The following is a 25,913-nucleotide window of genomic DNA, read 5'->3' as shown; positions in this document are numbered from 1 at the left end:
TATCATCATGTTATCAATAACTGTTATACTCATTTTCACATTATCATTACATTGTTCCTACAGAGAAAAGCCATAATTCAGATATTAAGCTTGTAGTGTTGTTTTCAGTAGCTGTGTAGCACATAAGAAATAAAACTGTACCAATAGCATATACTTTAGAAAGGAAAGACGTAATATTTAGAAATATATTCTAGATAATACTTGGTCACCTTCAACAGTATTTTGCGACTTGCCCAACACTGTTTAGCAATTTTTGTTTTTGAAAGAAGACTGAAAGACAAATCATATTTGCTGTGTGTGAAGTACCGACAAAACAGGAACATAACTTTTTATAACAGGAGAGCCACAACCTAAACAGAAGTTTTTGACATGAAAAAAAATAAGAGATTCTTAGAAAAATGTGGGTCACACTAAACGAAGTAGTAAAATAGAAGTATTTAAAAAGAATGGGGCTGTCCTGTTCTCATAGTCTTTAACAAAATTTCTTGTTTGTTGTTGTTTTTAACATGGTTGCTTATCTATTATTCTAACCTAACACTGTGTAAATCTTATTTTATTTCCTTGCCCCAAACAACATAAAAGTTATTTTGCAGTAACAAGATTGAGAACTTCCAGTTGTTTGTTCATACAATAGAATCATATTATTCTTCTTCACATTTCACAGCAGACAGTGTATGCAGTATCTCATAATGACTGTGAAAGTAATTTGGATCACCAATTGCTGTAGCAACACTGCATCCAAACATAATATACCATTCTCTAAGCATATGAAGGAATATAATGTTTTATTTTACACTCTTCTCCACAATTTAGACATAGTACTTCAATAGTACTGTCAGTAATTGTATTATTGATATGTGAATTAAAAAAAAAAGTAATTTTTTTCTTCCCAAGTATAATCACATTCAAGTGCTAGAGAAAAAATGGGTTTGAAAGCAAGTTTTCAAAATAAAATAGAAAATTGGCAATAAATTATTTTTTCCTTCCAAAAAAAGGAAGGAAGAATACATGAGAAAACATGGTTGTTTGTTTGTTTTTTCTAAAGATTGTTGCCAAGGTAATTTCAAAGGTTTTGTGACATGTTCAAGCCTCCCTGCCCTTTTATTTCATGATAAAAAAGCTTTTATCTTTTGACAGTTCTAAACTAAATTTTTACTTCATGATGACTGTAATAAGCTGAACATGATGATGCAAATGGTTATTTCCAAACCCCTGTGCCTACTAAAATATCCAAATGTCCTAAGTGAATTGCTTTTGCCACAATTTTGTGGTAAAACGATAAAAGGGAGGGAGGTTTGTTTTCCCAGAGATGCTAAGCAAACCTCTTCTCTGATCCTTGACTGCCCTTTGGTTCAGTGCTGCCAGCACTGTTTGTTATAGGTTCAGTATGGCATTAAGTTGTGCTTACTGGGAGATCAACCAGCTGTACATTGTCTAATACAATTAATCTGTCAAATCCTATTATTATTGGTGGATTTATACAAATAGACCTCCTTTTTTATTTTTTTCCCCAGATGTAATGATTCACTGAGAAAAGGTAAGTATGTAAACACTGAAAATCCACATAACTATTTTGAAGATGTGTGAACTGTACACTCCATAGGGTTTCTACAGTTATACAAATATTATGGAAAACCACAGGTCAAACCAGCATCTTCTAATGCAGGCCTGGACTATGGTTTTGGATACTTGTGCGATAATATACACAGATATCCTAAGGTAAAAACAGTTCAAGAAGTTCTACTATGTGGAAATTTGCAGAGGTCAAACCTAAATCCTGTCTTATGCTTATCCTTAACATGCTTTCACATCAGCAAAACTAATTACATTAACTTCACTCCATTCTCAGAGACATAGGCCGCCTTTTTTAGCAATGAGAACTATACTTACCAAAGGACTAAATAAGTTCACTGGTTAATCCAATAACTTATAAAAATCAACCTCAAAAGTTTAACAGCCGTTTTAGATACCGCCTCTCCATCTAATTCTTTGATAGGCCATAAACACTGTCAACTGAAGAGCATAATTCCTTTGTAGCTGAACTGAGTTTTTCTGAAGCCAATATTCACTCCAACTTCCTTGGTTATTAAACATTACTCTACAGTAGGTATTCAGTCTGCTTTAAATTTTCTTCAGATACGTATAGTGCATTTAATTTACATCAAGGAGACCCAGATGAGAAGTTCTGCTGGGAATTAACACTGAGTTGTTTGTTTTCATTTTTTATTTTTTTTTTTCAAATTGTCAGTTGTACTATACCAATCAAAGAAGGAGAACTCTTCATTCTTGAGACCTAATATTTCACCGTAATAACAACACAAATTAAAGGACAGCTTGACATTCCAAATCAATTCCTGAATCTTAATTTTCACAGAGCCTGTCCATAACTATTCATATTATTTCTATTTGACAGGACCTGAACACATTTTACCGTTGTTATTCTACTGATTCAGGTATCTATTTGAAAGGTTTATAACTCCTTGTGACAGTTAGAAGAGTGGGTATTTTTCTGTTATTTAAAGTAGGGATTTTTACAACTGTGTACATACAATTAATTATTTTGGCCAGACATCAACAATATCCTGGTTTTTAAATGTTAAGAGTACAATTTAGTTTTTCAACTCACAGGCTAATTTGGGCAAACTATGACCCTGCATCTTTGAACAAATGCATGGTTCTTTAATTACATTGAGTAAATGTCACTGAGATCAATGGTTAACTTACTATACAGGGCAGTGTCTTCAACTACTATAAAGCTATGCAGTGTCCAACTAATTATTTGGCCTATACAACCATGTCACATTTATTACAGACATTAGCAGTAAGTAGAAAGAGTGTGGCTTTTCTATTACTGAATTAAGCACAAGTAATTGTTAAAGTGAAAGCATAAAGTGGGAGTACAGCTAATAGAAAAATCAAATTTAACAATGAAACTATTCATTTAGGAAATTATTTTGGCATTTAATGATTGTTATCTCCCAGAAGAAGGGTATGAAATAAACAACAGTTAAAATTTTCTAGACAAGGAATTTTGATGTAATTAAAATGTTATCTGATAGCATTGTTTCCAGAAAGTCACGGGGGATGACAGGCTAATACATTGGTTGGTGGCACAATCAAACACTAAGACTGTATTTGAACAGGTCTTGCTATGCGTGAATTTATACAAGAATCTTGACAGCATTGCTCCTATCATTAATGTACCTCATGAAGATTACATCGAGATGTGAGATTTACTGACCTCAAACATACCTAGAAATTACACTGCTTTATAAATGTAACTGCTCTAATATCGTCTTACACCATAATTGTGCTATTTTTTAATTTGTTAAATATTTAGTAGCAAAAATATTGTTTCATTTCTAGAAAAGCAAAACACAATTGCACCAAATGCTACTTTTTCTTATAGCTACTATCAATGTTGCATAGGCTATGACTTCATCAATGTTTGTTTCTATTTCTGCTGGATATGACAGACTAGTCACTGCAAGGTGCAATATTTCTATCATGAAGTATCTTAAGCAGGAGTCTGTGACAATAATATTGGGAAAATGCAAGTGCAAGAGTACTTTATGTGACTTTAAAAAGAGTGATAGTGTGTTACTGCTGAATCTTTTCAGGAGATTGTCTGGAGATTTGAGGTCTTGTTTTGGCAATAAGTCATTAATTTCTCATAGGAATAATAGCTTTGAGCACTATTGTCCAAATGCTCATGTATGAAAACTGAAGCTGCCTGTTGTTATCTGCAGTGAATTTTCAGTCATATGAACCAGACACTCTTATCTGAAAAATCTCAGCGAAGTAAATATGATACCTTATAGCTCCATGAAAGAGCAGCAGACTTTTGTCATTTTGTCTCTCTTATTGTGCTTTTGATGAGTGTACAAAATTGCCGCAAGAGCAAATGTCCCCTCCAAGTAAGTGATGCCCAGAGAGGGAGGCTGCTGTCGCTGTGTGTTTACAATGAGAGGAAAATGCTTTTGACCACCAATTCTACCCTGAGCCTCCTCACGGCTCAAAGAAGCCTGCAAGGCCACTTATGTGCTTGCGGCAATCCTGGGAAGCTTCCTCCTATTCCCCCACTCCATGGTCTTTCAAACAACTATTTACGTGCAATGAATGAAGAATGGTAAGACCTTAAGATCAGACCTTTAACAATGTCCAATTCCCAGTGACATCAAGCACAGTCATTCAGAGATATTTTGTCTGACAGCAAGCTTACTTAAGCTTCTGCTTAAGTTTTATAAATAACCTTTCTCTTGCTATTAGAGAATCTGCTGACAGATTCCACAGTTTTCATCCCATTTCTTCTACATAACTCTGAGGAATATTTATGGTGGCAAGGACTGCAGGCTGCACATCCTTTTGCAAATCTCTTTTCGGTCACTGGGGTAGCCCTTCCCTGTGCATTCATCCATATACATCATGATGTGATTAGGCTATTGCAGTTAGGGCACTAGAGCAGTATCTGCTATGTGTCCTCTTCACTAGCATTGGAATGTGATCCAACAAGCCCTGCTGAAATCTGCTATGGCTGCTGGCAAAACAGTCTTTTTTAGCAGGCAAGTTCCATGGACTTTCCTACATGGTTCAAAAGGAATTTGAACTATATTTCCAAGTTCCTTCAGAATTTGCTGGAGCTGAGGTTTGCCAACATATTAAGATACAAATATAGAATAATGTAAAACTGCCTGAATTGTTCACAATTTCAAACTTCATATGCTCATCAAGCTCACTGAATATACCTCTGCTTTGAAATTATCTATGTGCTAATAAATGTCAGCCAAAAGAATGACAAAACAGTCTCCTTAGCACATCCTAACTGAGGAGATTTCTCCTCTGCTCCACATTAAGTTTTATAGCCTGTATCACCATTAAATACTAGAAACCTTACTTCATAAAACATTTGTTCTATTATTCCAGACTATGTATTTTGTGTCTGCTAACATGTTGTGTTACTCCTTCTATGTTTCATATGACTCATCAAGACACCTGATTAGTTTACTATTGTTGACTAAGAAACAGCATGTGGCAATAAATGCTGCTTCAGTAAAATATGGCTTTTCTCTATATATTTTGTGCTCATCAATAGAGAAGAGGAAGTCTCAGACTCATTGCTGATGCCTTCATAACACCCACTCATGAGTATTTTGAACAAGAGAAAGTTGAAGTCTTAAGTTACTACAATTATGGAATACATCTGTTCTCTCCTTATATACTTTTAAAAGACATTTTACCAGTGATATGATTGGAAATATTAATTCATCATAAAATTAAACACAATCATCATGGCTATCCACCTTGTTCAAGTAGATTCATGACTATAACAACAAATTTTTTTCTCAGGTATTAAGTGCTGTCTTACTATGCTTAGGTTTAGGAAAAAAAGTTTCCCAAAATTTGCATGAATAATTAACACACTTTTTCTTTAAGCATTTCTAAATAAAATTTATTCATTAAAAAACAAACAAACAAAAAAAACCTTATCTTTCTTCTGCATTGACCCAGGTTCTAATTTTGTGACATGTCCATTTAAACTGACATGATTTGTAACAAAACCTTCATTATATGAGACAGCTAGAAACAGAGCTGTCTTTAACAATGAATCACAAATCTGTATTTTATGATTCAATCAACTATCTCTCCTGCCAAGCAAGACCAATGTGACAAAAAAGGCTGAAGATGGAAATGTGAATAGTAAAGCTGTGGTATAAAGTAAGGCATGCATATGCTATAGCTTTATTCATAGACTTAAATTCAGGCACCTAACCGGTAGCTTTTATTGAGCTTTTATTATTTTATTTCTATCATTTAGATTTTACTTCAGATGTAATTATCTTTCTAACTAAAATACAAACAGTACAAAACAGTGCAGTATTTTGTTGAAAATAAAGTACTAATGAAAGCATATATACCTTCCTATCATTTTCTTATTTAACACATCTGTTGTTTCCATATGTGTTACAGCATTCCTGTGCAGACAATCAAATCAGAAACAAAATGGCACTCACTGACATTCATCAATGCTTGCTGAATGATTCTGGAGATAAAACAGTGGATGTGAACAAAGTGAAGTGGTGAGTGGTGTATTTCAGCAGTGGTGACAGCAATGTAAGAGACAAGCCAGGTTCCTAACAGCCATACACAGCTATCATGCCACGAAATGAAGAGCATCTTTATCAGCTCACCTGCATGAAGCAGCTAATATTGGTGCTTATTTTGAAAAATAATGCTTTGTAGCTGAACATTTCCTCTATCAAATAGTGTTACTAAGCTGTTTGAAGATGTTGAAGGTTCCATGAAAGTAAATAGGAGGTATTTCTTTTGGAGCAATCTACATACTAGAAATGAATGTGTGATCTTAACATTGAAAAGCATCAGAAATTTCAGAGAGAACTTTTTCCATTGAAAAAGAAATTCTGCTATGTCTACATATTGAAAAATAGTAAATATTTCTACAAAAATCAGCAATGAATGCTTAAATATTTGTAAAAAATGTCAGTATTCTAGTACTATACTATAAATGCAGTATCAAAATATGCCAAATAGATTTCATATTTCAGCCTTTAGCATTTCCTGATTTTGGGATAGATAATGGCATTTGCACAGTCTGGCTTTTTCTGTACCTACATCAGAAAAATATAAATTTTAAATAAATGTTGTATAGTACAGAACTTTTAGCAACATGGTATCATGAAAAGTTTTCCTTAGCTTATAGAAACTATATTTATGAGAAGCCAAGTACTCAGGAAGAAGTTAAGAATAAACAGGGGCAGGAGACAAAGCCTCTTCCAAAGTCTTCCTTCAGATTCTGGAGAAATCCTTCTAATACCACCTAGGGCAGAACATAATCAGCATTGCATTCAGGTCAGCCTCCCTTCTCTGAGCACACTGCATTGAATCCACTCTTGTTTAGGAGAAAAAAAGCAGATGAATGGGCACTACTAAAAATTTACATGGCTATTTTCACGGCAAAAATTTGTGTGAAAGGAGATGCTATATATTAATACCCAGAGTAGGAGAAAATCTATATAGAACTAATTAGACATATTATCCATGTTCAAAATACAATTTTCTGAAGTGCAAACTAAATACATCAATATTTTGGAGAATTACTTAACTTAAATAAAAGCTGTACTAGTTTTATTTAGCCTGTATAGAATATCAATTTAGATTATTCAACACGTTGGTTGGTATTAAAAAACAGAGATATATATAATGCAAATGTGTTCTAAATTTAACTTTTATAATAATTTTGTCATTTACATCAATATAAAAAACACTGGGCCAAAAAAGGCTCTGGTTTTAATGATTGTAAACACCACAATACTTAGATACTTGGTCTGAGGCACAATAATCATTTATCAGTGAACTCTCAACTTCCTTCATAAGTTTTAAAATAACTTGTACACTTAAAAAAAGAAAATAAAAATATTTCCTCCTAACCTCAGGAACGTTTACTGAATTCTACAAAAGACACCAACTTCCTTCATGCTTAGCTGCTCCCAAGGTTCTTAATTAATGATTGCTTATCCTACCATTCCATCCCATAATCCTAGAGAGCTATCTCCATTACATCTCCTTGTAGGAATAAGACACCTGCTTCAGTGTGTTATACTTTGTAAGATCAAATTCTATCAACTCTATGAAGTACCAGAGGGAAATATTGCCAATCTGTTTCAACAGCTTTAAAAATGGTATACCCATTAATTCCAAAATACGTATTGCTCAGTATGCGTGTGCTGTACATGAATGAATTGTAGCTGAAAAACAAACAAGCAAATAAACAATAACAAAACTCAACAACTGCCAACTAAACAACAACAACAATAATAACAACAAAAAAACAACTTGAAACTCTCAAGATGCATAAGAATAATAGAATACAATTAACTAGCCTTCATTACTAACAAGTTGGAGTCCAAGTGGTCATGTTTAGGCACTACAACACAACTACATACTGTCAGAGTAGCCCTCACTACAATAGTTGTAGAGCTCTGAAAGAATTATCACAGTCAGAAGACATTCATCTTGGCAGTTTAGGCAATACGTACAGGTTTTGTTTTGTGGTAAGCTCTAAATTGATCTCCAATAAGACCTTCTGAGTAATCAATAGAAGTTACCAGTTCACTATACCATAACTTCCTTCAATACTTCAAGAAAATTAATGACCATTATATTTCAGTTCTGTAGTTAACATTGTCCTTGATCAGGAATTCTACAATCTGCTGAGCAAATCTTGCTTTAATATAATGTATAAGTTTTCACTCAGAAAGGCAAAAGAAAAATCATTCCTGAAATTCAGAGGTGACTAGTAGTTCAAAGCAATTCAATTACAATAACACAGTAAGAGGGAACTGCAATTACTTTCAAACTGAGTTTACTTAATACACCTAAAAACATATCCTTACTATAAACAGTCACACATACACAATTCTGATAAATCCACATATTTTTTTTCTATGAAGATAGGTGACCATAAATCTGGATTTGGCTGTTAAAATTATTTTTTATTAAATGCAAATGATGGAAAAAAATGTCAGGGTCACTGGACTGAAAGGATCAGTAGATTTGAAATCCAACTGGCAGCTGTTCAAGAGAGCTACACATTAGTGGTTAATTCCAGGGCCAATTCTATTTAACATCTATAACAATCTACACAGAAAGCACCCTCAGCGTATTTGAGGGCAACAGCTTGAGAGAAGCAGTCAGTACTTAAATGAAGAGTCAGGCCACTGTTCAGAAGACATTGACTGCCTTGAGAAATGGGATAGCAGAAACCTCACAAACTTTAATGGGGTTAAATCCTACATTTCTTGTGCTCCCGTTGCTCTCTACAGCTACCTTCCTTATGCTCAATTGGAGGGTATAAAAAATAGAGAATCAAACTCTTCACAGAGGTACGAAGTGAAAGAATAAGGAATCACAGATATAAATGGTAGAAGGGGAAATGTCAGAATAGATAGTAGGAAAAACAACCAATAAACAGAAAAGAAATGGAACAAGCACCTGAAGAGGTTGTGTGATCTCCATCATTAGAGTTGCTCAGCACTCAACGGGACATGATTCTTTCAATCTGCCACAGACAGGGTGAGGTCTAACTTAAAAACTGACCCTGCTCTGAATGACTGGGACCTTCAGAGCTATCTTCAAGTCCAAAATTACTGTAAAGTTCTCCTACATCTTCCATCTTTGAAAAACACTTGCAGGGAACAAAAGTCTTATATTTGCTCTTATGGATATACTCATAAACACGGCTCCACATCATTACTTGAAAAATGTCACATTTTCACAAGTGAATTTGGACAATGTTTTTTTATCATAAAAAGAATTTAAAATGAACTCCCTTTCTTTTCAAATTCTTGAAAAAATACTTTCCACAAACACCTCTGCAAAACTTGCTTCAGGAAAAGATGTTGAAATAAACTTAACAAATAATAGCATTGCTACAGTATCTGTACTTAAAAATAAATTAAATTTGATAGTTTATGAATAAAGCATCTGCCAAATACCAGTTAAGCTGTACCCTACTATATCAGTATTCAGTATTTTCCTCTGCTGATCCCAAGAAATTATTAATGTTAATATACAATGACTGAATTTTATGTCATTTTCTACATTTGTACAGTTGTAGAGTTTGGAGGAATAACTGACAGGTTCTAACCTCTTGCTTGCAAACCAGGTCCACAAGTCTCATGTGCTCCGGGACTGTCTTGGCGCACATACCATGGTACTAGCTGGCATCTGCGCCACTTATGGGTCTTCCACCTGAAATAAGTGCAAATACAGAGAAGGAAATATACAGAAGATAGTATGATAGTATGCCATTAAATTACCTCATCTACCTCTCACAAGCAACTTTACTTCTAATTAGCAAATAATCTTGAACTAGCTCTGGTAAAATTATGTACTGAAAATAACAATGAGAAACAGACAGTATTTTAAAAGATATTACTTTAACTCTTGTACTGACAAGTAAAAGCTTTCAAACTCACTTCTTTGATGTCTAGAAGCCTCACTATGGTGACCTCTTTATGCTGTTTTACGTATTTTCATATCTTTTAGTTACTTAGAATATTGCCTCAAAATGAATTTGCAAGGACAGTTTTTACCAGATGATGAAAGCAACATATTACTTTAATCTGAAGCTGTTGGGGCTAAAGTAAAATTGAATTCTATTTGTACCTGTACAACAGAGTTCTTTCATGGGAATTAGCAAGGGTTCTTCTCTATACACTGGAGAAACAAAACATTAGCTACCAATTGAAACATACAAATTTAAAAATACTCATCTTTATTATTTTGTCAAGTACATCCAGACTTTCCTATGCTACTCAGACAGACACTGCAAAACTGCTCCAAAAGTTTTTAAACAGTTATGAACCTTTATCAGCTTTCTCTGGTGAATATTACATCAACACAAAGAATTGTGTATGTTAGAGGATGTACCAATAGGCAGATATCTTAGCTTTGATGGGGATGGAAAATGAAGAAAACAGTCCTACTTCATGGTAGTACAACTCAGTTCTCTTAAACAGAGGCTGCATTTCACAGGTTCAGGTAATTTAAAAGGGAATTATAATATAGAACTTCAAAATAATTGACAGGAAAGACTTATCTTGAAATGTAATTCTTATTAGTTGCAATTTTTGCGCAAAGGAAATATGAAAAAAAATAAAAAGAATTATGATTTCCTAAGTAAGGAAAAGAAACAAATAGCAGGCCCCATATTCTATGGGCCCAACTGAGTCTACGTATCTGTTCAAAAACCTTGATTTAATAATGTAAATTATTGTACATAAGAAGTGGAACTCAACAAAGTTTAGCAGGTGGTAGAGGCTGAAAAATCATGCATAAGCTGTATTATGTTGAATAACACCACCTGTAGCTGTAGCAGACAGGAGAAGCTTCACATTCCTTTTCCTCAAATAAAGTGTCCGGGCACTCACGACCACCATTAGCAGGCAGCTGGATAATGACTCGGTGATGGGATTGTTTCTTTACTATGACATCACCTGCAAAGAGCAGCAGAAATTGTTTTTATTGGTATTATACAAGAATGGTAATAATTACGGAAAAATAAGTTTTAATGTAACAGGTATTTGAGTCAATCACTGTGATAGTGATATGGCATTTTATTCATAAGCAGAAAATTACCCTAATAGATAAAACTCTTTAATCTCAGCTAAAGACCAAGAAGCAGAGCTAAAAAGAAAGAAACAACTGTAATATTGTACAAATGAATATACAGCTGTTTAATAAAGGAATAAACACTGTTTAAGAGAACAAAACTAACCAGCAAAATTTGCTGATACACTTCAAAATATAAATTTGCTTTGATTATTGGCATGCAAAACTAGAAACAGAAGTTAGAAGAGATAAATTATATATATATATATATTTCATTTACTAACAGACTAAATCAGAAAATCTAATTGTCTTTTCCTTATTTCCATAGCCAGAAATATAACAAATTTGATTTACATTCTTCTCCACAGTCTTGGCTTTAATTCTTCTCCCTACACTCTTATTTTCCATCTGGGACAAGCATTGCCTTAGCTATGTATACAAAAAATACTTCAGAAGAGCACACACTACATTTTTGTAGGTTTGTTATTTTTTTCCCCCTTATAATAAATTTAGGATTTATAGTTTTTAATTATTATAATAATTCATTATTAATGATAAACAGTAAATGATCTCTGGAGGAATTTCGATTTTAATCAACTTCAGATATCAGCGCTTCTGGAAGAATATGAAGAGAAACCCCTGGAATGTATATTAATTTCATAGTGATATGTAATATGCAAATATTTCTAGGTAAAATTTTTTCTTTTTTTCTTTTTTCTTTTTATTTTTTTCTTGGAGAGCTGTAGCACAGACATTTGGCTGACTGGGTTGATACCAGCTTTGGTGAATTACTACAGCAGCTGCAGTGTGTCTGAACACAGCAACATACTGGACCACAGCCAAGCAATCGTAATTAGGAGCAAGCAGTAGGAGAACCCCGGCAGTGGTTCTCCATTTCTTGGCTGCTTTTCAGCACAGAGGAAAGTATCTGGTCCTGAGTCTGTCAGCTCCAGGAGAAGCCAGGGGCTGGCACAAGGACAAGACAGACATGCAGCCCAAAGCTGCTGACTGGAGTGCTGACACAAATTGTTAAAGCTCATGAAATAAAAATTGCATAGTAGTATGAAAATATTGTTTGACTCATAGAGTAGACAAAATGCCCATGTTGGTTAAAAAATACACTACTTTCCAGCAGAATGCATCCTAGTTTGTAGTCAATATTCATGAAGATATGCTCATTCTATAATGAATTTTCTTAAAGTCCACAGAAATGAGAACAGGACAACACTTGTCCAAGATGATCACCTCCAACAAAAACATTTTAGAAAGAACAATTAATCCATTAGTATTGCTGTAAAAGAACAAATATTTAATAATGAACAAATATTTCATAGATTCAGACTGAATAGTATTAATTATCTGTTCTTTTTCAAAGGGTATAAATTTAATCTTTGTAACATGTTACTTGTTAGAATGGTCTAAGAGGCACTATGAATTACTGTGAAAATGACTTATGCTTATGTCCTTCATAAAGCATAAGGAACTGATTGTGATACTTGAAATGTGTACATTTGATGTAGCAGTATCTTACATCCTGATAATGTGGTAGCTGTGAGTAATCATCACATCACACAGGGATTAGCACCCCATGGAACAAGAGTTATTACAGACTTTGTCTGTAATGGTACATATTAGTAAAATAATTCCTCTTTAGCTTAAAAGAGAAAAAGAGATAAGGCAGAACAATGTTGGCAATATAAAGCCAGTTATCACTATATATGCAATTATAATGTAATGAAAAGTCAAGTGAGACTCACACTCTTTTCAAGGGCTTTGTCATGTGTATTAAGCAAGTGATATTGCAATGCATGTATAAATCAGAAGAGTAAAATAAAAAAAGAATTAGCTTAATTTTTTTACATTTTTCTTCATTTTCCCTTTGGGTAAGGATAGGAAAAAGTTGGATCAAATCATATACATATGCATCTTTGGATGTACAGTTTCAGGTTTTGTGATCTCAAAGACAAAATCTAAGTGCTTCATAATACATCCAAATACATTCAGATATAATTCTGCAGTTGTAGAAGTATCTCTGTTGGTGATATACAGAGAGACAGATGTTTACTGTATGATGAGTTATCAGGTGAAAATGTAAAAGGGAGTTTAGTAGCATAAAAATAAATAAAAGTGGAAGACATTCTTGAATGGGTTTTTAAGACAAGAGTCTGTAACTATAATTTATAAAGAGTTTTAGAAGCTACTGAAAAATGGTTTTATACTGTTTCACTAACAGAAACACTTCTTTTTCCCTACAGCTGCAGTATCAGCTCTGTCAGTTTGATCTTCTTTCAGGAGGAGATCTTTATAAGTATTCTGACAAAACCAACTGTTAGTCTGACTACTTAAAATCTGTACTCTAGGACACAATGGATAAAATTACCTTCCTGACATGAAGAAGGACACAATGTCCAGTCACTGAACGGAGTTACAATACAGTCCTTCCTACAGGGAAGTAGACAAGGCCTCACTGTTTCTGGTCGGAGGTTCTCAGGGCATCTGAAAAAAAAAAATATATATACATACATACATATGCATCATCAAATAAATTGTAACTCTGCAGTGACACAGTGAATCAAAAGAGATACTGGATGCCTGCAAGCACACAAGGGGAGTGCTAGTAGCTCAGTACTCTCCAGGACAGAGCTCAGGAACAAAACCTGTTAGAAATTAAATATATCTGGTGGAAACAAGCCAAAACTGGTGCACTCTGTACCTGGAGACTGAACAACAACAACAACAAAAAAGACCTCAACAATATGGTTCCTTCCTCATCATTCCAGGATTTTGCTTTTTGAGTGTTATTTTTAATTTTCTAAATTACCGTAAGGATCAGACATCTTGCTGAGCTTAGAAAAATACATATATATAGCTCTTCATAAATTTACCAGAATTCTAGCAGAAGACATATTTGACATAAATATCATTGTTAGCTCTCATTTAAGTATAAGCTGGCCATGATCTTATGACAGAAATCAGAAAGGGTTTGAAACAGGTTTGATCAATGAGACTGTGAAAGACTGTCAGAAGGGACAGAAAATCTTGCATGTTTTAAGAAGCTTGATCAGTATATAAAAGAGATTATTAAACTGTCACATATGGGGTTCATTAACCCAGGTCATTTCCTGGGTTCAGTGTTCCCATTCTGTCATTAAGAGAAATCAACACTCTACACTGTGTTACATCTTCAGAAAGATGCAATAGCTCTTGCAGAAGTGCTGCAGATATTTAAAATAATTTCAAAATGGCTATTGCCCTAAAAGTGCACAGCACGGACTGACAGAAAATTGCATAAAATTGTATGAAAAACGTCACTTCTACATTGTGAAGCTCTTGGCTCATTAGAAAAAAACACATTACTACTTTTCTCCTCTCGTTGGCTGCCAGGCATTTTGGACCAAAGTGATAAGATACTAATTTTGTATTGAATTGGATCAACTCAGGATGGTTAGCTAGCAGAGGCATCTTTTCTGCCAAGCTGGAGGAAACACTGGCACATCTAATGAAAAACTGTGAAGAAAATGTGGTCTCTGTTGCCAGTATAGAACTACACCTGTGTCAGTAAGGGAGGAAGAATAGGGGAAAAGAGAAGAAAATTGCTGTTGCAGCATCACAGGAAAAAGTTCTTCAGCAATAATATTTGTTCATTGTCTGTCTCTGAGTAATTCATGTTCCATTCTCAAAATATGATGTTTTACTGTGAACCAGCACCAACTTTGTGGCTGTAGTAAGGCCCTCTTATAATGACATCTCTATCCTTTCTTTCTTCTCTCCTAAAATGCTAATGTGAAGTATCACCACCTCTTCATAAACTCTACCTTTTTAACACAAATTTTGCCTTTTTGTTTGCATGAAATTCATAAAACCAGATTATATTATATATAATCAAAATGATCTGTCACCAATGACATACAGTAACTACATTTTCAGAGTGTTTCTCTAGTATTGAAATTCAAAATGATTCTGAAGAGGACTGAATATTGGCTTACTAACAGCTTTTTCCTTTAGGAACAATAGAAATTATAAGCACACAGAAAAATGTGAATTGTATACATTCACTGTTTCAATAAGAACTTCATCTTTCAAAAAAAAAATACAATTTCTCTTATACAGTTAGTTCAATTAGGACATAATTTCTATCTTATACATTGTTTGTATATTCTATATGTGGCTAACAGCAACATATTGATTTTTTTTTTTTCATTCCTAACTCAAGGTCAAATTAAACAAAATAGATACAAGCTAAAGTCCATAACTTGCGAGGTAGATAAGGCCAATAATATTGATTCTACCATACCACAGTAATCTTTTTTATTAAGGGGAGTTTAAAGCAAGGTTCCTATTTACATTGTCAAGTAAAACGTCTGGTTCTTTAAAATGACTTGCTGATTTCAGCGTGAGAATTTGAAGGATAAGCCAAGAATTTTTTTCTCATTTCACTTGATTCATTTATGTAATAAAACAGTCCTCCTCTAAAATCTAAGGTCATACTAAAGGCAGAGATGTTAACATTTAAAAAGGAAAATAAATCACTGGAGTTTTTTTAAACTGGAAAGTGAATAACAAATAAAAGATATAATGGTATTATGACTGAATAGAACACTACTTAATGCATATATATAACAATTTAGGTTTCTGAATGGGCTGGTTTTATTTCCCATATTTCCATTTAAAGTAAATTAGGAATAAGTCCACTGCTGAATAATGCGAGGAATGGCTGGCACCGTGCAAGTATTTTGTGTGAGAACAGCTGCTTCATGAACTTTCTGCTCTCAGCTCTTCCTGCCCTAAATCTCTCCTGAGTAGGATCTACTTACAGATTGACAAACTGCATGGAGATATCATCAAATGTATTTAACTAGCAGCTAATCTGTACTTAACCCTGGTCATAAATAATGCTGAGAAATTAAACCACTGGGCTAAAGCAATCTCTTAGCAAAAAAAAAAAAAAAAAAAACAACAACAAACAAAAACTATATGGGGAAAAATTCTGAAAGGAAGCTTTACTGTGCTTGACCTCCACAGTTTGCTTCTGAGAATATGATATTCAATAGTTTACACTGTAATCAGACCCCCAGAAAATGTTTATGCAGGGAACTACTCTAATCCATATAGCACACTGCTTGTTTTGAGCTACCTGAACCATCTCAGAAATCTTGCTACACTGCCTGCACACCACACACATGCCTTCACTGAGCTTTAGTTTTCTATTTTTAAAATATAAATTGTTCCCTCATAAGAGCACAAAGATTAAGAGGGCCATTTGTCCTCATGTGCATTCAGTGTATACATACAGACCAGCAAGATCCAAATTAAAGTAGGAAAGGATAATTTTTTAAGATCTTTACTTTTTTGGGCCCACTTGTCCCACGTTGACCCTCACACAGATGACTTTTCTTGTCTGCATCCCCACAGAACAGGTGGCCTCCCCGTTCCAGCTGGCAGAGGAGTTGAAAGCAGACACAGATGCATCCTCTATGCACTGTCCCCATGGGCCTGTCTGCCAATGATACACAGTGCAAGAGTGTTCGTTACAGCTGCGTGTTTCCTGTAGTGCACTACTATTTGGACACTGTACTCCTCCTGGAACAATAAAATAGGGCATAAGTTCATGTAATGGAGAAAAAAAAAATAAAAAAAGTGATTTATTAAAACAAACGAATAAACCAAAACTTATGAAATCTTATCACGTCAATCACATTCATTAAGTGTTGTTTTTCTTCCTTCTCTTCATATGCCCAATATTCACTTTGGCAAACTTAAGAACAAACATAAATGGACAGTAAATGTAAATTCGTATTATGAGCATGATAAAATAATCATAAATTATATGACATGCTATTTTACCTTATATTTTTTCGTTAATCTACAGAATTTTTATTTTGTGGTTCCCTAAAAGATGTTGTAAGAGATAACACAGGAAGGCTCTAAGTGGAAGAAATGGTTAAATGTGCTAGTTATGTATGTCTAGAAACCAAGGTTTATGTCTAATTCATGGATCAATTAAAAAGATTTTTGGAGCTCTTGTCCTAGTTCCCAGTGGATATTCATCCATGTTACGTAATTACCAAAGAGGATGGCACAGCTGGCAATTTCAGGTCCAGACTGAGATAACAAAGGCTGTTGCAGGTTAAGAATAAAATGCATTCATGTGTTCATAATTGTGAAGAAAAGCTTAGATAATGCTATCTTTGTTGTACCCAATTTCAGATGTGTTCAGTTTCTTACATTCAAACTCTTCAAAGCTAATTTAGCCTCCCAGTCCTGCACAAGCCAAGAAGAGGTCTTTCTTATTAGACATGATCATAAGACACTAGATACCTAGCACTGTGAGTACAAATCATGTTTGCTACTCCTCTGGTGCTACTAGACACACACAGAATCTAGGTTTAAGAATTTACTTAAACATCCATGGCCTATACAAGAACAATGGGACTCCAATCCCCAGATGATGGAAAACCAAGTAAAATCTATCCAAAAATTTGGGACAAGAACAGTCTTTTAGAAAAGAAAGTTAACTGGAAGAGAAGCTTTTTATAAGCTCCTGTGGATGAAATATACATTTATTTTCTCTGAGGAGAAAAACATATGATCATACCAAGCACGCATCAGGAAGCACGTTAGCTTTTCTGACCTGCCACTGAAATTTAGGTTACCCTACAGACTTGCAAGAGAGAAGGAGTTTTAAGCACTAATTATTGGAAGTGATTAAACAAACTAGTAAATATAATACAAGAGACAACAGCTGTTTCAATTACTCCAACCTCCGTAACTGACACAAGAGACAAAAATGCTTTATACCCAAAGTTACTTGTGTGGAACTTTTAGTTTTGCAGTAAACATGAGGAAAAGGATTATCTAATGAGATCACAGGATAAAACTTAGATTCTCGAATTTTTTTACCATAGGGAGATTTTAAACTTCTGAATTAGGGCTGGAAAACAGTAATGCAACCAAGAAACTGTAAATATCATATCATCTGAGATGTCACGAAAAATACAATTCATGTATTTTTAAATTCTAAAATTACATATTCAATGTATTCACTTTTCAGTTGAAATCAGTTAAAACTCATAAATATCCTTGTCTTATCCAAAACTGATCCTTAGATGAATAGGGAATTTGTTAGAAAAACAATTACTCAATTCTCTGTTTTCAGATTTAATTACAAAATGCTGTTATTTCAAGACAGACAAATACAGAAAAGAAAAACAAAACCAAAGAGAGCAAGAAGAATAAACAATTTTAAACACCCTAAGTATAATTTCTTTTACAGCTATGAAGTTAAAATGCACTGGAATTTTAACAGTAATAAAATTTTAAAGCATGTCAATCAGAATTTGTCTAGAGTTGAGAAGAACTCCTTTGATCCAAATATTCCTTATAGGTTCAGTAAAACAATCCTGTAGATATATGAGATGCATGAGCTATTGGCCTATCAGACAGAATACCTGATTAGACAGACAACTGATATTTTATGCTACCTAATTCAGAGACACATCATAGTTTGTGATATATATGAGGTCAACCTGAGAAGTCTTTCTGGCATAATTTCCTGGTAATCTGTGAACATACAGTAGCCACAGAAGATAATGACATGTAGGTGTAATGTGTATGGCACATGTATAACTGCTTTAAGTACATTTCCAAAACAAACAAACAAAAACAAACAAACAAACAAAATAAAACAGAATGAAGGACAGTTTTATTGCACTAAGCTTCTCATTTAGATTATTTTTTTTTATTTTGATTTTTTTAAATATTTACTTTTCCAAAATCAGCATTATATTTTTACTACTGATAAAAACTTGAGTTTCTTATCCTACCACAAAGATGTAGGAGGGCTGCTCTAAAAGTAATGCCTCTGTGTTATTATGTTGGTCCACAGTATCAGAGTTGGATGTTGGTGGTGTGGTAATAGAGGCCAAACCTTCCCACCAATATTCCATTACATGTTTTTGCCATGTGGCAAGTGGAAGTGCACATGAAGCAAAGGTGTGGAACTGAATTTCTCCATGTGGAAAAAATAGTATCCACTGACATTCACCAATGCTTGCTAGATGTTTATGGACACTGAGCAGCAGACGTGAGCACAGTGAGGCAGTGAGTGGAGCACTTCAGCAGTGGCGACAGCAGTGTGAAACACCAGCCATGTAAAGGTGCCATACCATGAAGTGAAGGGCACCTCAATCAGCTTATCTTCAGAAATCACTAATGGTGGTGACTGTGTTGAAGAACAGAGTTTAGTTGGTGAGCATTTTCTCTATTCAATAGTGCCATTGTTCTCACTCTGTCTTTTGCAGTTTCCATGGAAATAGGTAGGAGGCATTACTTTCAGAGGTACCTATGAATATCTAGCACCTCTAGAGGATAAATTCAGATAACACTGAGAACAGTAACACAAATGAGTTATTACCATGGGTACCCTCACAGACAGGGAAATTTATAAATGGTTCCACCCTTCAAAGCTTCACGTTAAGGACAACGCTCTCAGAAAAGATATCAAAAATTGTTTTGATGCCAGTTTCCATGTGGATTCATCCCACAAAACGTATAAAATGTTCTAATGGGGAGAGAGACTACTCTCTCTTCCCCTTTCCCTGTGGGTGCATGTGAATAATCCCACTCCAACTGAGCATCAACATGCTGCGTTTGAGGCTCTGTAGTTTATGGTTTGACCGCGTAGAAGAGATATTGCTCTGGAGAAGGAAGCATTTGTAAGAGCACATACAACAGAGGGTAGTTTCTGGATGGAGGAGCAGGCAGCATGGGGCCAGAGACACAGTCAGTAGATGAGCTTTCTAAACAACTTTCTTACTAGTGCAATTTACATATGATTTCACTTATTTTCTGTGAAGCTATTCTAGTAACTAAAGAACTGTTATAACACTACTGAGGCATTTCTGTTCTGTGTCATCCAGGAATAGATTATACTGCGTCTCTTTCTTGATGGCCAGTTACTCTAACATAATGGATTCTTTAAACCACTTCAGCAGCACAGACTGAAGGGAAGCAAGAATTAAAGACTTAAATGTGAAATATCATGGATCTATCACGGTAGTAACAAGCAAAACAAACAAACAAAAAAACCCCAAACAAACACAAAAAACAACCATAAACAAACAACAAAAAAAGCAGTATTCTTTCATATAAAGAAGAGAATCTGAACACATAGAAAATGGTGGCAAGAAGTAATCCAACATCCAAATACAAGAATTCTTAATATGTATTTTCAGACCCCCAAAAACATCAATAATATGTTCATGTTTAAGTACTGCGATGAACAAGAATTTAGCTGGATCTCAGTAGTCATTGTGTACGCTTTGAACTTGCTAGGTTTGTAGACTGAACTATCCATGACTGGCAATAGGATGACTATATATTTATAACAGCAGGATACAGACTTTCAGAAACATGAATATATTCTCTGACACAGAACATAAAATGGCCTGCCAGCCTCAGATATGAAATTGGGGCTTTATGTTTTGGAAACATGACTGATCTCTGTCATGCAGTTCTGAAGTTTAATAGTCATTCAGTTAGTTCATATTCAGCAAATGACTAAAAGATGTAAGAGACTTGAGCAGAAAGATGTGTTGGAGCTGACTTTCTGCACAACAGCTCATATAATGCTGTGCTATGCACGTGTGGCCAGAGCTACTGTTTTTGAGCCTACAGAGCAGTGCTGGCACAGCACCAAGGCTGACTCCCAACCCTAACAAAGCTGCTAAGGGGTAGGCAAGAGATGGAGCAGTTGTCCCAAACCAACCAGCAGGATATTCCTTATTATATGGGATCATGTTCAGCAATAGAATTTGGGAAAGGGGAATAATGGGGGCCTGCTTATGTAAATGTCTGTCCTCCTAAGCAATTGCTATGCTTCCCAAGATGTGGCTAAACACTGACTGCTGATAGGAAACAGAATAATTGGTTCCTCTTTCCTTGCTTCTGCAAGGTCCTTGGTTGTTTTTTCATCTTTTTCCTACAATAACATTTCCTAAGCTCAACCCATGACACTTTAATAATATTTTTTCCCCTCACCTCTTCCTTTGAGGAGAGAAAGTGAGAGAACAGCATGATGGAATTCAGTTGGCTATTTGTGTGAAAACATCATGATAATAAGCCTAATTGCAGTGAAACACATACACTAATAAATAAATAAATAAAACACAAAATCACAAACCAATGCTTTTTTAAGCAAAAGTGAAAAGTACAACCTAGCCAGAGTTCTGACTGCACTTAAGCCTTGGAAGACTCTTTTATTTACAGAGCTGCTCCAAAAATAAAGATTCTTATTATTCCACAATGTCAAAGGCAGATGTTGGTTGTATGGCAGAAGAGGATAAACCTTCCTGCCAATACTCTGTTTTTGTTACTGTGCAGCAGATGGCAGCAGAGGGGTGGTCTGACAAAATGGTGACTGACATGGAAGAGCATATGAATCAAAAATGAGTTATTTAATTTCTCCACGTGGAAAAAAATTAAATCCATTGACATCTATCAGTGCTTGCTGAACAGAAAACAGATAGTGGGTGTGAGCAAAATGAAAGCTGGACTGTATGGGCAACATTTTCCTAGCAACAACACCATCAAACCAGCTGTGAAACAGTGGGTCACCTGTGCTACAGCAGATGTTTACAAGCACACCATACAGACTTTTATTCACCACTGTTGAAAATGTAGACCTAATGGCGGCAACTATAAAGAAAAATAATGTTTTGTTTTCGAACAGTGTTATTGTTCTGTTTGTATCTGTTTAGTTTTCAAGGAAATAAATAGGAGACGTTACTTCTGGAGCAAACTTCTATTTATGTGTTTTTATTCTCTGTTGTTTTTACAGAGTGCAAAGGAGAAAGATGTGAGTGAACTGCTATAAGTAGATAGTGAATAGAATCTATTCTATCACTTCTATTCTTAAAAACTTACAGAATAATCTAACCTCTGAAAAGTGATGAAGAAATCAGGCTTAGAAGAAAAACAAAGCACTACAATGTCTAGGTAACAACTTAAATTTCTCAGAAGTATTTTAGGGATTTTTTCATTACCAACCACTTGAGACCTGTCAATTTTGATAGTCATAACTTGCTGCTGATACTGACCATTGCACAACAGACATAAGTAAAATTCCTACACTTAAAATTCAGCCTACACTTCACTGCTTTGCTGCATCTGTTTATCTTGTATATTATCCTGAGCTGTGTTAAGTACCAAAGTCATAATAAAACAAGTGCTTGTTTTAAAAAAGAAGTAGTATACGAACATGGAATCATTTTCTGGATTAATTAACATTTTTGCTTGTGTGGCATGGTATTCATGACATTAAATTTTTATTTCCAGTAATGCATATGCATATGGAAAATCTATTTTCCTGCCCTACATGGAAAAGTAAATAGCATGTAGATATATATCTGTTTACAGTATCCTCTGAAAATGCAGCCTTGTAGTCCCCTCAAAATGAATCTATTTGACACACTATGATAAAAAAAAAAGAGAGAGAAAACATAAACACAATTTGCTTTCTAATTTTAACAGCATTTTTACTTTGTTGCTTAGATTAATCCAAGTAATTTATTATTTGAATCACTTACTAAAATGAGTACAATTCTCATAGCCCCTTAACAAAGGTCCCTTTCAGAGAAGTGTATGAAAATGTCTGCTCTTGTACAACCTTTTTGCAATTACCTGAATTACGCCAAACATGCAGTATAATCTTGGCAATTAAATTAGCTGTGTTTCCAAGGGGAGAGGTGTTTTGATCTGTAATGAGGCCTATTTGATTCCTTCTCCACTTGTCAGAAAGACTTCACTACTTCCACATCTTCATTAAAAGTTGTAGGAAGTATAGAAAATTATCAAGGAATAGAAATGAGTCTATACCTAAAACTCTTCCTTCTTTTTCATAATCCAGCTAAGTCTTCTCTTCACAATTTGCTTCAGATACATAAGAAGGATCATTTACACGAATGGAAACTATACACATGAATGAGGATTGTAGAATAAAACCAAATGTCAGACTGGTAAGGAATGTCTCAAATGAACATAAGGCAATCAACATCATTATGTAGACAGTTTCACATTTGAAAGCATTTCTTCAAAGTTCCTTGCCTTCAAATGGGAGGGCCCAGGACTGCTTATTGGATGAAGATTTGGTCTGTGAGCAAATGATTCCAGCTTGCTACAGAAAACTGGGAGATGACACCATTGTATCTCTTGACAGCAAGATACAAGGTGGCATCTCCTTGCTTCCTCTTATATGGCAACTTTATTTACAAGGCCTGTAAGATGGGAACAAAGGATATCTGCTGAGATTCTGAAGTCAGAAGCTGTCACTCCAAAAGAGTAGGTTGAATCACTCTGGACTATAACTGTTGTCATTAGTTGACAACTGATCAACACAACTTTGGAGAGCGGCATCTGACACCAAGACATTGTTGGACTGAGGAGTGGTGAACCACTTTACATGCTTTACTGTGTCTCTCTCTTTCTCCACTTTCTATCTTTTCTTTCTTTTTTCTTTTATTCTTTTACTCTTTGCAGTAGCCATTGCCTGATATTCTGATACCTTTAGCACTTAATCATGTCAATTAGCAAATTAGCCAATTTTACCTCCAAATAGAGTATTAGTTATTGTTAAGAAATTAGTTATTGTTAACTCAATAAATGATAATTGATGTGTATTATTCCTCTGAGTATTGGATGATTCTATTGCAGTAGCACCTCCTTGCTGGCCAGGGGAGGTGTGACTTAGGAGACAAAAAAAGATTCATGTCCCTCAAAACCTACTGAGTAGGGTAAGACACCAAAGTTTTGCTATGTATAGAAGTGTTAATGTGGTGGCAGCAATTATGTGTTCATGCTAAACTACAAGAGCCATTTACTTGCATCTTAACAAAACTCCCATCTCTTCAGCAGTTATATTTGCAAAATTGGATCTATAACCTGATTATTAACAGTCATCTGTAAATATATTTCATTGTAATTTGCATAGGATAAATCATTTGCATTGTTAATTTTTAATAGGAAACAGGAAAACCAAATATTTGAAATCAAAAATGTAAAGATGTGAAAAGCAGTAACAAGGAGTAACAGTAACTAACAAAATAAATCTCTTCTTTAAAATAGCTTTAGGTATCACGATTAAGTTTAGAATAAACATTTAAATATCATTCCTATTGTTTAAAAAGACAATAACAACACAGTTTCACCTAATTTGTTTCTGTTGACCAAGTAATTACTATGGCATTACAAAAATGGATGGGTATTCACAATCAGACAATAGTCTGCAAAAGTAGGTGACCTTACCTTCACCTGCATACGCCAGAATTGAGCGGGCACGCATCTGCTTTCCTTCAGTGGTTTTGCCAGAGCAGGTGTGTGAGCAGGAGGACCACGCGGACCACATGCTGAGTACACAGTCCTTTGGGCATGGAGCTTCGCAGACAACGGGGATTGGGTAGATAGCATCTCTGCACAGCTGTCTGTCAACCTCTTCTCCTGGGAAAGAAAAGGCCAGTAGCAGTCTATCATTTGTTAAATTAACTTAAAATGAGCAATCTAGCCCAGATGGGCACACAAATAAATTAGATTCTGTTCTTCTATATAAACAAGATAAATAGATTTCTTACTACAATGACTTGTCTCCTCTGCCTCAGACACACTCAAATCTAGCTTAATTTGATATTCTGCTGAAGCCCGGGTGGTCTTTAGGCTTTTGCTTTATTATTATATATTTGATTTGAAGAAAATTCACATATGACTAAAGGAGTAAATAGTACACCTATAGAAAACAGCAAGTTTGCAAGTGCATATACATTAATCGCCTCATCTTCACCCCCATTTGTGGGAGAAGGGGAAAAATATCAGTACCTAAAGATCAGCCAATTGTATAAACTGCAATTTATCCTTTGAATCAGACTTATGTCTATTTATATATCATTTTTATATTAATATCTAAATTTATATCTATGAATATATTCATATCTAAATATAAATATATTCATATCTTTATTTTGATGTGCACCTGAAATTTAAAGGATAAATACTGGGAGTTGCAGTAAGCTGCAATCAAGAGACAGTTGTTCAGTTATAGAGATCTTTTATTAGTCCAGCCAGAGACACATTACTGTCACAGAAGTATAAAAAGATTTCTGCATTTATATTCTGTTACATCAATTTAATTTAACATTCATTATAATAAAGAAATCCAGACTAGTATAAATTGTTTAATGAAAAACTCCCTAGTGTTTAAATACAAGTACTGCTTTTATTTTCAATAAATAAATTGCAGGAGCACTGTATTTAAGAACTCTCTGCACAGCATCCGATCACAAAGTGCTTAGTTTTGTATGGTGTATTATCACTTCCTGATCAAATCTGTTAATATGCATTAAGTGAGGAATAAAGGAATAATTGCATATTCCATGGTCAAAATTTCTCACAGACCACAACAAAAGGCTCAGTATAAATCTTCACTTTGGAGGAGATAAAAGAAACACTGAATTAAAGAGTGAGACGTTTGGATCCACTGTCTTAGAGTTATAGCTTTGTTATCCTACAAACCAATTACAGAAATTGCTGGCAACTAAAAGCACTGAGAATTGAGTAAATCCAATAGATAATATCCTCATCAAGTTGCTGCTGATACAAAGTTGGGAGGAATGGCTGACATGCTGTAAGGCTGTGCTGCCATTCAGTGAGAAATGGACAGGCTGGAAAATTGGGCAGAGAAGAAATAGTTGAGGTTGAACAAGGGCAAGCATAGAGTCTTGCGCCTAGGAAGCAATAAC

At 34.7% G+C, this 25,913-nt stretch overlaps 1 protein-coding gene across 1 annotated transcript in view; it reads right to left on the bottom strand.

The window, feature by feature from the left end:
* The window catches only part of THSD7A (thrombospondin type 1 domain containing 7A), a 262,887-nt gene that overhangs the window by 44,140 nt on the left and 192,834 nt on the right, over positions 1 to 25,913 (bottom strand). Inside the window, exons 9-13 of the mRNA XM_065752262.1 lie at positions 24,430 to 24,621; positions 16,476 to 16,710; positions 13,511 to 13,626; positions 10,883 to 11,015; positions 9,665 to 9,768 (exon numbers count right to left, since the gene is read on the bottom strand). Coding sequence (XP_065608334.1) covers positions 9,665 to 9,768; positions 10,883 to 11,015; positions 13,511 to 13,626; positions 16,476 to 16,710; positions 24,430 to 24,621 — 780 coding nt within the window. The remainder of the gene's footprint in view (positions 1 to 9,664; positions 9,769 to 10,882; positions 11,016 to 13,510; positions 13,627 to 16,475; positions 16,711 to 24,429; positions 24,622 to 25,913) is intronic.

The sequence above is a fragment of the Cyrtonyx montezumae genome, unplaced genomic scaffold (assembly GCF_038088225.1).
Source record: "Cyrtonyx montezumae isolate F1298 unplaced genomic scaffold, pur_monq_1.0 scaffold_8, whole genome shotgun sequence".
NCBI lineage: Eukaryota > Metazoa > Chordata > Aves > Galliformes > Odontophoridae > Cyrtonyx > Cyrtonyx montezumae.
Note: the sequence above shows the minus strand (reverse complement) of the source record. Positions and strands in the feature narration are given on the sequence as shown.